The following is a 15,757-nucleotide window of genomic DNA, read 5'->3' on the forward strand; positions in this document are numbered from 1 at the left end:
AAAAGGGGAAAACCATAAGAAAAAACAAAAAAAGGTGACAGTCCCATGCTTTGACCCCCAGTCAGTCTCCATAGTCCTTTCTTTGGAGTCCTTTGGGATTATCTTGGATCATTGTATTTCTGGGAAGAGCTAAGTCATTCCCAGTTGATCGTGGTACAGTATTGCTATTGCTGTATACAGTATTCTCCTGGTTCTGCTCACCTCAATCAGCCTCAGTTCATTTAAGTCTTTCCAGATTTTTCTAAATCAGCCTGCTCCTCATTTCTTATAGAACAATAATATTCCATAACATTCATATATCATAATTTACTCAGCCATTCCCCAGCTGATGGGCCTCCCCCAGGTTCCAGTTTCTTACCACAAAATGGGCTGCACCAACACTTTTGTACTCATGGATCCAGTGGCTCTTAACCTGAGGTCCAGAAACTTCATTTTTAAAAATATTTTGATAATTGTATTTTGGTGTAATTTAATTCTTTGTAATCTTATATGTTTTACTTAAAGCATTTTAAAACATGATGGGGCTGTGTGGTAACTAGAGGGCAATGGATAGAACCCCAGCCCTGAAGTCAGGAGGACCTGAGTTCAAATCTGGCCTCAGACACTTAACACTTCCTAGCTGTGTGGTCCTGGACAAGTCACTTAATCCCAGTTGCCTCAGCAAAAAAAAAAAAAAAAACACCAACAACAAAACAATAGCAGCAAAATAAACATGCTTTGGAGAAGGAATCCTCAGACTCCCTGCACTGCCAAGGAGTCCATAAACACAGTGCTTAGAACCCCAGGTCTACACCAGAGCCAGCTAAATAACCCTCTGCACTGAGCTACCTAAACACATGGGTGGGTCCTCCTAGGTTTTCCTCCAGAGGCTGCCCCGCCTCGCCAAGTAGGTTTGGGTGGGCAGGAAGATAGTCTCTGTATTCACATCTTTGATTTGTGAGAGGATGGTGAGAATGTATTGGGGTGAGATGTGTTTAGATTTAAATGGGAAGAACCCATTGGAAGTCCTGTCATCTTTGATCTAACACATCCTGTCTCTGTTTTAGGTGGAAGACCTTTTTTACAACATTGCTACGAGGAGGAAAGCTTTAAAGAATCCCAGTGAAGAGTATGGGAAAATCTTAGAAGTTGTTGGCAGGTAAGGTCCAGCCTCACCTGGGAGATGGGGGGGAAGGCTGCGGCCAAAGGCAGGTGGTGAGGGTGCTTGGGATGTCCTCAGGGGTCATTGGCCCTCGTTCCTGGCCTGGAGCTTCTCCAGGCTCCTCACTGTTCAAATGAAGCCGGCGAGTGATGGGCTCATCTAGGACACAAGGACTGCTGAGGTCTTATGGACAAGATCTTTGCATGTCAGTTTTTACACATGGGGAGACTGAGGTATACAGGTGAAGAAACTTGCTCAGGATCACATTAGTAGCTAAAGACAGAGCTGGGTTTAAGTGTATGGATTGGTCTGCCCTAGCCTCAGTTCCAGCTGTCTCCCCCATGACTAATATGAGGCAGCCACATTTATTAAGCGCCTGCTGAGTGCAGTGCATCTGGATGTTCCATTGTGGGCCTCTGTATTTGGCTGCTTGATTCCATGTTTTTATTTAATGAGCTTTCTCTAGAGCCAGTCTGAGGACATATTTTGGTGCCCTTGATCATGTTTGTTGTTTTTCTCCCCAGGTATTCTATACACAACTCAGGCGTCAGTTTCTCAGTTAAAAAAGTGAGTAGCCGATCTGGAGAGAGGTGATCTCTTAGGAAAATAAAGAAGGATTTAAGTGGTGGATAATGATATGAGTGTTCCCCTTGTGTTTCCACTTTGGGAGGCTTAACTTTAGCTCCAAGGAGGAATAACCCCTTTTCTCTATTGAACTAGAAGCTCAGATCAGATGACGCAGCCCCCTGCCCGCCCCCTCCCCAGCAAGGTGAGGTGCAGGGAGAGTGTGGCATCAAATCTGTTTGATCTGAACTGTTGTTAGGAAGTCTCCAGGGGTGACAGGTTGACAGGGCACTTGTCTGTTTTTTTCTCCTTAAACCAATGGTTTCTTGCTCTCTGGTCCCCGGGTCCCAGCCCAGTTTGAAGCTCCAGCCTCCACTGAGAAATCTGCCGAGAAGGGGCCCAGCTGTCCCCTGGGGGCCCTGCAGGATTCCCTGACCATGGCAGTCACAGAGTCCAGCTCTGGGCCTTCTTCCACACTGCGAGTCAGCCCCCTGCCCATGGGATCCCCTTCTCCCCCTCCCTTACAGCCACTGTCCCTGGCCTAACACACACCAAAGAAATGAGCATTAATAGGATCCGAACCACAGTCTTGGTTGGGGGAGCTTTCTTTTCCTTCCTTCTTGTTTTGTTAAGCCCATTGCTCCGCCATCCTAGATGCCTCATGGCTTCTGGTCACCAGCCTGGCTGAGGCTTTGGGGCCTCTGGTTTCAATATGGCCATTAGGAGCCTTAAGTCTCTCATGTCCCCTGGCTCTTCCCTGGTTTGCCTGAAACCAATCCTTGGATCACTTCCTAAAGGAATTAATATGGTGCCATTTGTCCAACCATTCCTCCGCCCCCATCTCTACCATCTTAGTTTCCATTTCCTTCTACCACCAACTAAGCTGGACATAGAGGTTCTTTGTTCTCTCTGAAGTGGGAGTGTGCTGGTGCTGGTGCTGGCACTGGTGCTGGTGCTGGCACTGGTGCTGGTGCTGGCGCTGGTGCTGGTGCTGGCACTGGCACTGGCGCTGGTGCTGGTGCTGGTGCTGGCTCACTGGCATAGTTCCCAGCAGTGTTCCAGATCACCCGGATTGATTCCCAGCTCCGTCACCAATTTTTCTTGTTTGTCACTTTTGCCAATCTCTGATGGATATGAGGTAGAAGTTCTGTTGTTTCAATTTCCATTTCTCTTATTATTTGTGATTTAGGGTCTGTTCACATGTCTGTGTCACCTTGTATTTTTTCCTTTGGGAACTGCCTGTTCAAAGCTTTGGCCTTTTGTCCATTGGGGTATCCTCATGTGGCTTCATCCCGGCTGTCCTTCTCCGGACTTGTTATAGCATGTTGTCTTTCCTAAAGGATGGCAGCCCAAATTGAGCTTTTTAATAATCACAGTGACTTATTCACTCAAAAGTAGTTCTTAAAAAAGAGCATTGCCGTTAGGGTATCCAGTGGTTTCTTGGTTCTGTTCATTTTTTCATGCAAGTCTTTCTTCCATGTTTTTCTAAGATCATTATTCATTGAACATGGTATGGTAGGGCTTCATCTACTTTGCTCTGGATTGCGCCCCTTGATATAGGATATAAAGTGTTTTGGGGGGGGATGGTGTTTTGCCAAATCTGAATATATTACATAGATAGTAATTTCTTGGTCTGCCAGCCTAGTAACCCTGTATGAAAGGCCATGGATTTAATCTGGCATGACCTATTTTTGAAGAAATCCTGCTGCTTTTAATGATTAATGTTCTCTGTAAATACTTATGAACTGTCCCATTAAATTGTGTCAAACATAAGAACAAATGGATCCCTGTTGGACTTAGAGAGTCCCAAATTAATATTGTTTACAATTTACTGTGTTTTTATTTATTGACCATTTCCCAATGACATTTTCATCTGGTTCCCTGGGAGTTAAGGTAGCAAGTTTGACACCTTTGCCTATAAAAAATATATTCCAGCGCTTCAAAAAAAAAAACCACCCATATTTTTCATTCTCTGCACTAATTGATAAATATATGGAATAGAAAATGTGCAGATCAGCTGAGGAAAACGTTGCAGTAGCATCTTTTTAAGTCAGAAGCTCCCGTTACTCCTTTTCAGACAAGAAGCTAAAAGAAACAAATTACTTGTATTTAGCATTAAGAGAAACACTGAATTGTAGAATTTTTTTTCAGTCAAACTCACCAGCCTGTGTGTGGGTTGGAAGTTTCCTGCTTCCCTTTTAAGAAAAAATAGAGACAATATTTTATAAGACTTTTCACAGGGACTCGGCAATGATATCTTTCAGTTTCTTTGGTCACCTGGACCTGGTGACTTTGTGAGTAGGATTTCTTTTACTACTTCTCTCATCTTAGATTTCGGCATATTGTTAGTTTCTCTTGCATCCTTCCCTGTATAAAGATCTCCTTGGTACAAGGAATAATCAAAATCAAGAGTTGGATAATTCAATTTTCTTTTCATCAACTGTGATCCTTGTCCTATAAGCACCTAATAACAATGCTATCTCTTCTTGAAATGACCCTTGCCCCAACCAGGACCAGAATGCCCTTAAAAGATTATGCCACTTTGGCTAACCATCTTATCCTCTATATTTCCAGAGAATGTAGATATTGCTTTAAAATAATCTGCTTCTTGAGATACCTCACATTATATTCAGTATCAAAGTCATTTTTATCATCACAATGTTATCTCAATATCTTTTGTTTTTTGGTCCAACTTTCTTTGTGGAAATTTAAAATGTGAATGTTTTTCTTCTTTTTTTTTCATTAAGAAATTTCCCAGTTTCATGTAAAGCAACTTTTTTTGGATTATTCATGTACATTGATTTTTTTACATATTTCCATATAAATCACATTGGAAAAGAAAAAAAAGGGGAAAAAATCATGAGAAAAAAATAGAAGAAAAAAAGTGAACATATTTGTTGATTTACATTCAGTTTCCATAATTTTCTCCCTGGATGCTAATGGTGTTTTCCATCCAAAGTTTATTGGGATTGCCTTGGATCACAGAGAAGGACCCAGTCTATCATTGTTGATCATCATATAATCTTGCTGTTGTTGTGTGCGATAATCTCCTGGTTCTGCCCATTTCATTAAGTATCAGTTCCTATAAGTCTCTCCAGGCCTCTCTGAAATCATCCTGCTGATTATTTCTTATAGAACAATAATATTCCATACCATTCATATATCATAACTTATTCAGCCATCCCCCAGCTGATGGGCATCCACTCAGTTTCCAGTTTCTTGCCACTACAATAAGGACTGTCAACCATTTTTGCACTTATGGGTGCCTTTTCCTCTTTTGATCTCTTTGGGATACAGGCCCAGTAGAGACTCCACCGGATCAAAGAGTATGAACATGGATGTTTTTCAGAGCTCTTTGAAATACAGTCCCCAAAGTCTAAGAAGCACCTGCTGCCAGCCTTTGCCTACAGTTCCAGTCATTTCTGCTTGAATGGCCATTTGCTTCTTATTTATTAGAATCAATGGGCCACATACATCTCTAATTTCCTTGCTTCTTCTAACTCTTAATGGCAAATCAGTAATTTATCCACACTGTAGAGGGGCAGTGCCAGCAAATTTCTGCATGGCCAGAGCCCCCTCTGCCCCGCCCTCCCCACCCCCACCCCCATCATTGCCAGGTTTGTGGCTGTTTTTAATTTTTTACTTTTTTTTTTTTTTTTGGCTTTTCTGTTCTGGTGGTTTGTGATCTCATCCAACAGCAATATGTCTTAATTCCTCATTCTTGTTATTGGATTTTTTCATCTGGGAATATCTTTACATCCCTTATAATTATTCTGGTTCTTTCAGAATAAAAGATGTGCTTGCAGAATGATTTTGCACTGGTGTGTATGATACGTGATCTCATTGCACATTGTGTCAGGATCCCTTGTTCATGGTTAATCACCCTCTTCTTGAATAATTTCCCCTGTGATTCCCTGTTTTCTCTTGTTTTTCTTCATCCTCTTGGTGTAATAGGACTCTTTGGTCCCCTGATCTTTGTGGAGAACCTGGGTCAGAAAACCCTGAATCTCCTGGTTCTGGCTCACAACCACCCCTATATCCCCTTTCACCTGGCCTTGGGAAATTCCTACTTTAAATTCATTTGGAGATCACTCTTTAGTTTCTGGCCTGGGATTGATCACCACCCATAATTGACCTGGAGATTACTTCTTCAGTTCATCTGGAGAGCATCCCTAGCCTAGGGCCACAGAAAGTGAAATAAAGTTGAACTTTGTCTCCCAAATCTTCACTAACTTCCTAATCAGGAACTAGCCCACTGAGAACTGCTCAGTGTAAATACCAAATCTCAGCTGGGAAACTGGCCTGGGAACCCCCAAACACTGTGAAGGTGTCTCACCCCTCAACACTCTCGACACTCAACTATTCTCTGTGATATCTGGCTTGGCAGATATTTTGGGGGTTTTTCTTCTCTCTTTCCCTTTTTAATCAAAGCTTTCTTCCATTCAGTTCATGTACCAAGCATCTACAAGCCACTGAAATTCCCAAGAATCAAAGCAAATACATTTTTATCAGTTCTTTGCTCACCCTGTATCTCCAGCCAAGAAGACCCCATCATCCTGTGGCCCATAGAGCCCAAGGATCTGAACCTTGCTTCCTTAACTCAGCAGGTAGTAGTCATGGAAATACCAGCTTGGCCCGTAGGAGGTCCCTCCAGACACAGCTCAGTGGCGTCCCCTCCGACTCGAGATTTCCTCCTCCTCTTGTTCTCTCTTGGACGCCCTGAAAATGAAAAATGAGTCTCGCCTTTTGGAGAACAGGTCTTTCTCCTTGCTTTCTCCTCCCTTGTGCCTGCACATGCTTCTTGGCAGGTTCCTGCAGAACTGTCCTTGCTGGGGCTCAGACTGAGCACTCCGGTGACTTCCCCGTGGTGGGCGGCAGGCAAGATGTCCCGGGGGCCGGCATCCTCCTGGTGAGCTGCCCACTAGACGGCTCACCTTGTGAAGACAGATTCCTGCCAAATTCTGACATAAAGGGGGTCTCTGTTGTCATGCCCAGCAGAGATCCAGTCACCTGCGAGGCTTTAGCAAATTGTCAAACTGCCAGCCCTTCTCTTCTTCTCCATCTCTATCTTGTCCCTCTCCTGGGCTCCGTGTTCTTCTTCCCTATCACCGTGCAAGAAAAAAAGTTCTTGATCTCCCCACTTCTTCCCCCCCCCACTAGTGCAAAAAAGAACTTCCAGCTCTCCTCCCTGCTTCTCCCCCCTCCCCAGTCTAAGAAAGAATGTTTTAGATCTCCTGATGCTCTCACCTGAAAAAAAGTTCTTGATTTTTCTCTCTTTAAAATGACTGGGGTAACTTCACATGTGCCTTCTTTAATAGGGGTGGGAGTGGGAAGGAAGGGGGAGAATCTGGAACTCAAAGTTCTGAAAACAAATATAAGAAAAATTGCTTTACATGTGACTGGGAAAAATAAAAATATTAAAAATTTAAATTTAAAAATTTGAAAAACAATGAAATGACTACAGAACCAATGTGATGATCAGCTCATCCCTGAGGTTGATTATTCACTCAGCAGTGATTCTGAAAATGCCATTTCCTTGTGGAGTAGGTCGTCCCTGTCACCAGCTCACATCTTGATACACGTTTACCTTCTTTCCATTAACAGCAAGGGGAAACGACGCCCGACATTCGGACCCTTCCGAATGCCAGCGTGGTGGACAATATCCGATCCATCTTTGGGAACCCAGTCAGCAGGTAGGCTCGATGCTGCCAGGAAGAGAAGGGCTGAATCTTCAAGTTCCTGGGGGGCAGGATTGCATGGTGCTATTTTTCACTGGTCCCTGGAGAGTTGGGGGGCTGCCGGTGTCCCCCTTAGTAGTAAGTAGTAGAATCCTAGTCTTCTGATATGATGTTCTCGCTATGGTTCTGCTCACCTTTCCAGCTGATCCAGCCACTGTGGTTTCTAGTCCTAAAACATCCATTGGATTTCCTTTCTGCTCAGAAACATTCATTCAGTCCTTGTGGCCTCGAAAGCTCCCCTATGTCCAGAATTGGGGCTTTTCTCGCTCACTTCCCCTTTTGAATATTCCAAGGCTTAACTCAGAGGCTACAAAACCTTCCCTGACTGCTTTCCCCCCTTAGAGCTCATTCCCTCGAAGTTAATTTTCTTCCCACTTCCTGGTGCCCAGACTGCAGTAGCCCAGCAAACCCTCAGGCTTTGGGGCAGGCCCCGAGAAAGGAACCTCCCATCCTTTCTTGGACATTGTAGCTTGGACCATGAGTGTTTGCCAAGTTTAATTGGAGTGGACAGTTTCAAAGTTTAAGCATTTATTAAGTGCTTTCTGTGTTCTGGTGATGCAAGTACAGAAGCCTAATGGTTTGGGCTCTCTAGGAGCTCATGTTCTCCTGGCGGAGACAGCCCTTCAAAGGGTGCTGAAAAGTAGGGGAGCAAGGGGAACAGCCTAGACTGGGAGGGGGGAAGAGGAGGAGGAAAATATCTAAAGAGTGATGAGATGGGCTGGCACCAGGTGGAAGAGCTGAGCCTGGGGCAGAAGATCGTTGAGTGCCAGAGGAGAGCCCCCAGGAGCTTCCTGGTACTTGGTAGTGTGGGCCAGGCCAGGCCTGTATACTTCCCTAGTTGGGAGCAGTCCTAGTGCCCCTCCCGCCCTGCCAAAGCCAAGCGCTTCCCCCTGGGCCTGGAGGGGGCAGAGAGGCTGAAGATCCATGGAGAGCCCAAGTCTGATAGGAATGGGCTGGTTTCCTTTGAAAAGTCAATGCAAGGAAACCAGTGGATCCGTGCGGAGAAGCCGTACTTCACATGGCTTTGGTCCTTGCCCTTGTCCAGCTCACCCACGAGATAGGAGACACAGCTGAGGCCAGGAGGCAGCCCCGCCAGGCATCGCAGAACTGGGGCTGGGTGAGAACTCATGAGGAAAGGCCTACCTTTGCCATCACTGACCCTTGCCCCGGCCCTGCTTGACCTCTGGATCCCAGAAAGTGAAGAATGAGCCAAAGTCAGGATGGCTCCATCCAAACAGCAGCTCCCAAGAGGGTGTGGAGGCTGGCCCGAGCCAGGGTGCTCCAGATTTGGGAAAGAGCCCACGCCTTGGGAGAGAAAAGCTCTGGGTCTGGCCAAGCAGTGGTTTATCTTAAATTGTGGTTCTTCTCTTGGGAGATGATCCGGATTCATGAGATTTAGTAGGGGACCCATTTCATTAGAAAGGCAGGACTGTCTCTGAGAATCTTCAAAGTCAGACCAGCTTCAGGACAGGATGGGAGGTGGGTCTTGCAGTAGGAAGCTGGGCCCTCCTGTGCTGGTGGAGGCTCTGAGGTTTTCTTCAAGCCTAAAAAGTGGTTCTCCCTTAAACAGAGAACTGCTCGAGGTGGGCTGTGAGGACCCCGTCCTTGGCTTCAAAATGAAGGGCTACATCTCCAATGCCAACTACTCGGTGAAGAAGTGCATCTTCTTACTCTTCATCAACCGTGAGTCAGGGCAGACGGCTGGGAAATCTGGCTCGGCCATGGAGGGCTGGGGAACAGTCAGCGGTGACTGATGACTGCCCATGGGGGCATCCTTGCCAGCATGCAGGGCTGCCAGCCCCATTTGGGCAAGGGCTTTGGTGATCTGGAGCGAGTCTCAGAGAGACCTGGAGGTCACACATGAAAGGGCTGGTGGCTAAGAGGAAAGAACGGCTTCCTGTGCTTGAAAATTGTCATGTGTGAGAGGGGCTGGTCTTGTTGTTGCCCTAGAGGTGTAGGGAGGCAGCCTTGGGACTGAAGGGAGGGTTGCCATAATTAGGACTGTCCTAAAATGGATTGGGCTGCCCCAGGAGCCCCTCCCTGGACATCCAGAGTGCAGGTGGCCATTTGTCTGGGAGGCTGTCAAGGGAATCCTTTGGGCACAGGGTTGCCTGCATGGTGTGATGATTAAGAAGGTTTGAGAGACAGTTTCTGGGCAATTTAACCATTTTATTAATAAGGCCGGCACGTTGTTCACAAAAGGATGGCCATTGGGCCTTCTTCAACCCAATTTTTATACTTGCCATTATTCACTTCCTAATTTGATGAATGAGATTGTGCAAAGGAATGAATGATCAGACACTTTTTATAAGAGAAAATGAATTCATATAAAAGTTACCATTGTAAAGTAGTAATGAACTGAACCAGCTACACCCAGCGAAAGAACTCTGGGAGATGATTAAGAACCATTACATTGAATTCCCAATCCCGATATTTTTGCCCACCTGCATTTTGGATTTCCTTCACAGGCTAATTGTACAATATTTCAGAGTCCAATTCTTTTTTTACAGCAAATAACGGTTTGATCATGTATACTTATTGTGTATCTAATTTATACTCTAATATATTTAACATCTACTGATCATCCTGCCATCTAGGGGAGGAAGAAGGGGGAAGGAGGGGAAAAATTGGAACAAAAGGTTTGGCAATTGTCAATGTTGTAAAATTACCCATATATATATAACTTGTAAATAAAAAGGTATGAAATAAAAAAAGAAAAGAAAAGAAGAAAGCAAAAAAAAAAAAGTTACCATTGTAACAAAAAGTTCAGGAATGGGATCTGTAAATTCATTGAATAATTAATTTTAAAGAAGTTTATATCAAGTAAGTTATTTATAGTAAAACATTTTCAACTTCTAACCATGTTCAGGTGAATTACCACTAACAAAAGTGGATGTCTCTTGATATTCCTTTCTTTAACACAAAACTGAGGCAGCTAGGATGTTCATTAATTTTTGCATCATCTGCCTGATTATACCATACCATTATGAGAAATAAAAGGACCTTAACTTAAAAGGAATCTATAACTAATAACAAATATCAAGACTAAATACTGAATTTAGTAGTTTGGAACATAGAAAGAACCAAAATTCTAGGACAAATACCTCAAATCTGAAACCTTCATCTTGTTGTAGTCACTCTGATGTGTTCCAGTATTAGCCTGTAAGATAAAGATTTAATATTGTGTTCATACTGATCATCTGATAGGACTACAGAAATTTACTATAAAAAAGCATAAGAATATAAGGGAAAGTGTCCCCTTGTCTTGATGTCAGTTCCAGTCAGAATATAAGTGGCCAGGCTTAAAGTCAGCCAGACGGGGGATTTTTTTTCTTTTTCTTCTTCTGTTTTTTTTTTTTTTTTAATAATAACAGCTTTTTATTTTCAAAATACATGCAAAGATAGTTTTCAATATTCACTCTTGCAAAACCTTGTTCCAAATTTTTTTCCCTCCCTCAAGGCAGTGAGCAATCTAATATATTTTAAACATGTACAATTCTTCTGTACATATTCCCACATATATCACACTGCACAAGAAAGATCAGCTAGCAATCTACAACCAAAAAGTGAAAATACTATGTTGTGATCCACACTCAGTGCACACAGTCCTCTCTCTGGGTGCAGAAGGCTCTCTCCATCACAAATCTATTGGAATTGACCTGAGTCACCTCATTGTTAAAAAGAGCTGCATCCGTTACAGTCATAATTTTGCTGTTGCTATGTACAATGTTCTCTTGGTTCTCCTCACTTCACTCAGCATCAGTTCATCTTAGCATCAGTCTCTCCGGGCCTCTCTGAAATCATCCTGCTAGTTGTTTCTTACAAAACAATAATATTCCATAACATTCATATACCATAATTTATTCAGTCATTCTCGAATTAATGGGCATCCATTCATTTTCCAGTTTCTTGCCACTATGAGAAGGGCTGTCACAAACATTTTTGCATACATGGGTCCTTTTCTCTCCTTTAAGATCTCTTTGGGATATAGGCCCAGTTGAGACACTGCTGGATCAAAGGGATGCACAGCTTTGGGCTTATTTCCAGATTATCCTTCAGATTGGTTGGATCAGCAGATGGGATATTTTCTTTTTTTTTTTTTTTTAATTTTTTTTTTATTTAATAGCCTTTTATTTACAGGATTTATACATGGTAACTTTACAGCATTAACAATTGCCAAACCTCTTGTTCCAATTTTTCACCTCTTACCCCCCCCACCCCCTCCCCTAGATGGCAGGATGACCAGTAGATGTTAAATATATTAAAATATAACTTAGATACACAATAAGTATACATGACCAAAACATTATTTTGCTGTACAAAAAGAATCAGACTGAATTATTGTACAATTAGCTTGTGAAGGAAATCAAAAATGCATGTGTGCATAAATATAGGGATTGGGAATTTAATGTAATGGTTTTTAGTCATCTCCCAGAGTTCTTTTTCTGGGCATAGCTGGTTCAGTTCATTACTGCTCCATTAGAAATGATTTGGTTGATCTCGTTGCTGAGGATGGCCTGATCCATCAGAACTGGTCAGCAGATGGGATATTTTCAAGAGGAAACGTGATATTGGGGAAATTGAGTCAGGAGGCTTCTATCTCAGCCCATGCTAATATTCATCCTCCCAATCTTTCCCAAGAGAATTTCACCTGCACTTCATGTATATAAATCCCAGAGAGTTGCTGGCATTATGAATCATTGGCTCAACAGCATTCTTTGATGATCATACCTGTAGTCAGACTTAGAATAATATCAATTAGCCATTCCATAAGGTCTTCAAAAGCAAATTCTGATAATCAGACAATCAGGTAGATTCAGCCCTCCAGGACCACATAGCCTAGGAACAAGTATTGACTATAATCTCACATTGGTAACAATTAGAGATTCATCACAGAAAAATCACAATTTATCTTGGTATAACTAGTACTCATGCTAAGTAGATGTTTTTTATTCCTAAATTCAACATTACACAATTGATTTTGTTTTAAGATACTTAATAACAAACAGTAAAAGACTTGAAATGTGTTAGTATAATAATCCTAAATGATACACAGTAAAACATTGAGTTATTAACCATATTCAAATGGACATAACCATAAAAAATGGACATTACTGCGCCCAGAATCCTTTTAAACAAAGGGATCATCTTTAGGATGAATCTTAAGTAATTTGCATGTATTTCTACATATTATAATCCCAGAATAAAGGACAAACATAAGTAACATCAGATATATCATTAGGGTGATACAAGATAGCTCTTGAGTTACAGCTCTTTGCTAACATAACCATCTAAAAAAAATCCTAATCCTTAAAACAAAAACAAAAGAGGTTCCTGACTTTACAGCTTAATAGAGTCACATCTTTTGTTTTACAGACTTCTTTACCTTTGCCTAATGATATTCTGAAGGCGTGAATTTATACACGACAGGTTCAAGCACTCAGTTCACTTCTTGCCATGGGAAGACAGCAAATTGAGATCAAAATAAGTAAGATTTTTCTCAGTTGGGAACTTAAGTGTTAAACTAATAACAAATAGATTCGGTATTGCAATGAAAAACTTCCACTGTTTGTCTACCCTGATAATAGAAATTTACTATGAGAGTTATAAGCAGGAACATGCTTATAAGAGCATCAAAGTGGGTCCTAGGGCCTACATTACCCTAAGTAGCCTAGCAGATATCCCGTAGGAGAAATGAATTAAGAAAGCCCAAGCTTAGCTTTCCCAGGGTAACCTCCCTGCTTTATTCCCAGGGACAGACCTTCACTAGCTTTAGATCTCAGGTGTTGCTTCCATTGAGTTGCTAACTGATCTTTTTCTACAAGTGTCCATTTATGGACAGTCCCAGGATACAGCACAGTCAAGAATGAAACTCAGAAAGACTCTTCAGGGTTCCCCAAGAGCTTTCTGCTCAAACAATCAAGATTCACTAATCACAGTAGATTTGGACATAATTATTATCAATAGTATCAAATTATTGCAATAAATTACCTTACACATAAAATTGATTGATCTTTCAAAAAAATCACAGTCTTTTACAAGTATTTTTTTTTTTACTTAAACATTCTTTCCTAAAAATATCCCCCTTTCTTAAAGACAGCTTAAAATTTATCCTGATATTAAAAGGATAATCACTAAATTATCATGAACTATTAATTAGTTGGAAACCTCTAAAATGACAGATCTCTTATTCAACTTTAAATCAAAATATATCTTTAGAGTAGAAATTTATCAAGACTAAGATGGTGTAAAATGTCTTTAAGAAACATAAACCCCTAAAATATTATAACAAAATAAAATCCTAATTACCACAAAATTAACTTAGTTTTACAAACTTGCTCTAGTCAAAAGGTGTTTACAGTAGGGGGACGTTAAATTTTTCTAAGCCAAAAACTTAGCTTTAAACAAAGTTTACCAGGCCTTTAAAATTTTACTTGATTTTTTTTCTTCCTCTTTGTCTCTATAAACCTCCAAATTAACAAATAATATTAAAATATCCTTAGATAAAGCAGACTTGAAAATTAAACCCCACTTTGTGCACCAATTCCCAACACAGAACTCTCGCAAAGTTGATAAGAATTAATGACTAGATGATTCTTAGAATCCTATTAGGTTTACAAAGAAGATTTTACAAGTCCTTTTCTGTGTCCAATTAGTAATTTTCCTTTAAAATACCTATGTGAATACTTGATAGATGTTTAACATTATGACAGTAACTCCGTTTATAATCTCATAATTTTTGTAAGTGAGAGCCAAATAATTTTAGGTCAAATTTCCTTTTCAGTACAAGTAAAACTAGAAGTTTAAGTTGTTCAATTACAGTACTTCAGAATATTGCAGCCCATGGTCAACTGGTCTAATAGAATGGCCTGACAGCTTCCTAACCTTTATTTTTTTTTCCCATGGGGCAATCACAGTTTAGTGACCTGCTGGTAAGTGTCAAGTACCTGAGGCACATTTGAACCCAGATCCTCCTGCTCCCCCTGCCAGTGCTCTAATCACTGCAGCTGGCCCCACCCCCATTCACTCTTTTATAAAACTGTACAACTCTAAATCTAAAACATCTATGTCCTAGAGAAATTGTTGTCAGTTTACCCGATTACAGAATACAAGAAAATTTGGAAGCAACAAGTACCCTAAGCGATATCATGTATTTGAAACTTATTACCAATCAGATCGCCTCAGTTCAGGTGTCTGCCCTTTACATTACTTTATATAGAAAATCATTCATCTCATCAACATTGGCATTATCTAAAAACCATTAGAATGTTCTCAAGTATAAAACAATTGCATCTACTTAAAGAGAGAATTAAAAACGGTTAACATTCATATAGAGTTTGCCCTTTGCCAGGCATTGTTAAGCCCTTTACAATCATGTGATCCTCTCCTTAGACAATAATCAACTGAGGTAAATAGAATTCTTTCTTGGGGGTAAACGGCTAGTGCTAAATCACAAATATCTTCTTTTATTAGGTTGTAATTTACCATAACAATCCTAATAAGAGAGCTCCTGTGTTTATTTCCTTTAGGACAGATTTTAGCTTAAATCAAATCTGAATTTATAATTGCCAATGGTAATGTTTTAATTTTTAAGGCCCAACCAATATTCTTACTTAGCACTTTAAAAGAAAAAAAAGGATTGTAATCCATAAATTCATGTATTTCCTTTTGTTTTCCCTTGGGGCATGTGACAATTCCCAGCTCTGTATAACTTTTTCCTCTGCTTTCTTAAAGCCTTAAAGAGCTTCCTTTTACTTTTGAAACTTATCAAAGAGTGGCTCTAAACATTTCAGCTCCCCTTTTCCATCCTCTGGGGAATTTCAGGCTGCATATAATGGAAAATATCTATCAAGTTTTATCAACAGTTTGAAATCATACCTGTTATCTTCAGATTGGCTTAAAATGTGCCGGGCCAAAATATTATCTGCTACCTTGGGGCCCAGGCAAAGAGACCTTAATGCTGTCAGGGTATGGCCAATATCTCCAAGCAGAAACCCTCCAGAGTTTTCGTAGGAGTTTAAAAAGTTGGCTTAAATAATAATTAAATAATTGAACAATACAAGGAAACATTTAAGAACTTATATAATAATCACAAATCACAATAATCAAGATTTTTTTTACCATATCTAGTATTTATGTAGGATTAGATTTAATAAGGATTCCTACAGATTTATCCTGAAAGGTGGATGACAAGATAAATCAGACGATTATCCAACTCTATCTACTCTTAGACTACAGCTAGTTAAAGACTAGCTTTAAATTTTTTTTTTCTTTTGCAATTTCTGGCTCTTAATTGAAGTCAAATCACTGCACT

At 41.0% G+C, this 15,757-nt stretch overlaps 1 protein-coding gene across 1 annotated transcript in view; it reads left to right on the forward strand.

Annotated features, from left to right (window-relative positions):
- MLH1 (mutL homolog 1) overlaps positions 1-15,757 on the forward strand; it is a 45,541-nt gene that overhangs the window by 9,636 nt on the left and 20,148 nt on the right. The window contains exons 6-9 of the mRNA XM_031952508.1: positions 1,047-1,138; positions 1,666-1,708; positions 7,310-7,398; positions 9,014-9,126. Of these exons, the coding sequence (XP_031808368.1) occupies positions 1,047-1,138; positions 1,666-1,708; positions 7,310-7,398; positions 9,014-9,126 (337 nt within the window). The remainder of the gene's footprint in view (positions 1-1,046; positions 1,139-1,665; positions 1,709-7,309; positions 7,399-9,013; positions 9,127-15,757) is intronic.

This window comes from Sarcophilus harrisii, chromosome 1 (assembly GCF_902635505.1).
Source record: "Sarcophilus harrisii chromosome 1, mSarHar1.11, whole genome shotgun sequence".
Lineage (NCBI taxonomy): Eukaryota > Metazoa > Chordata > Mammalia > Dasyuromorphia > Dasyuridae > Sarcophilus > Sarcophilus harrisii.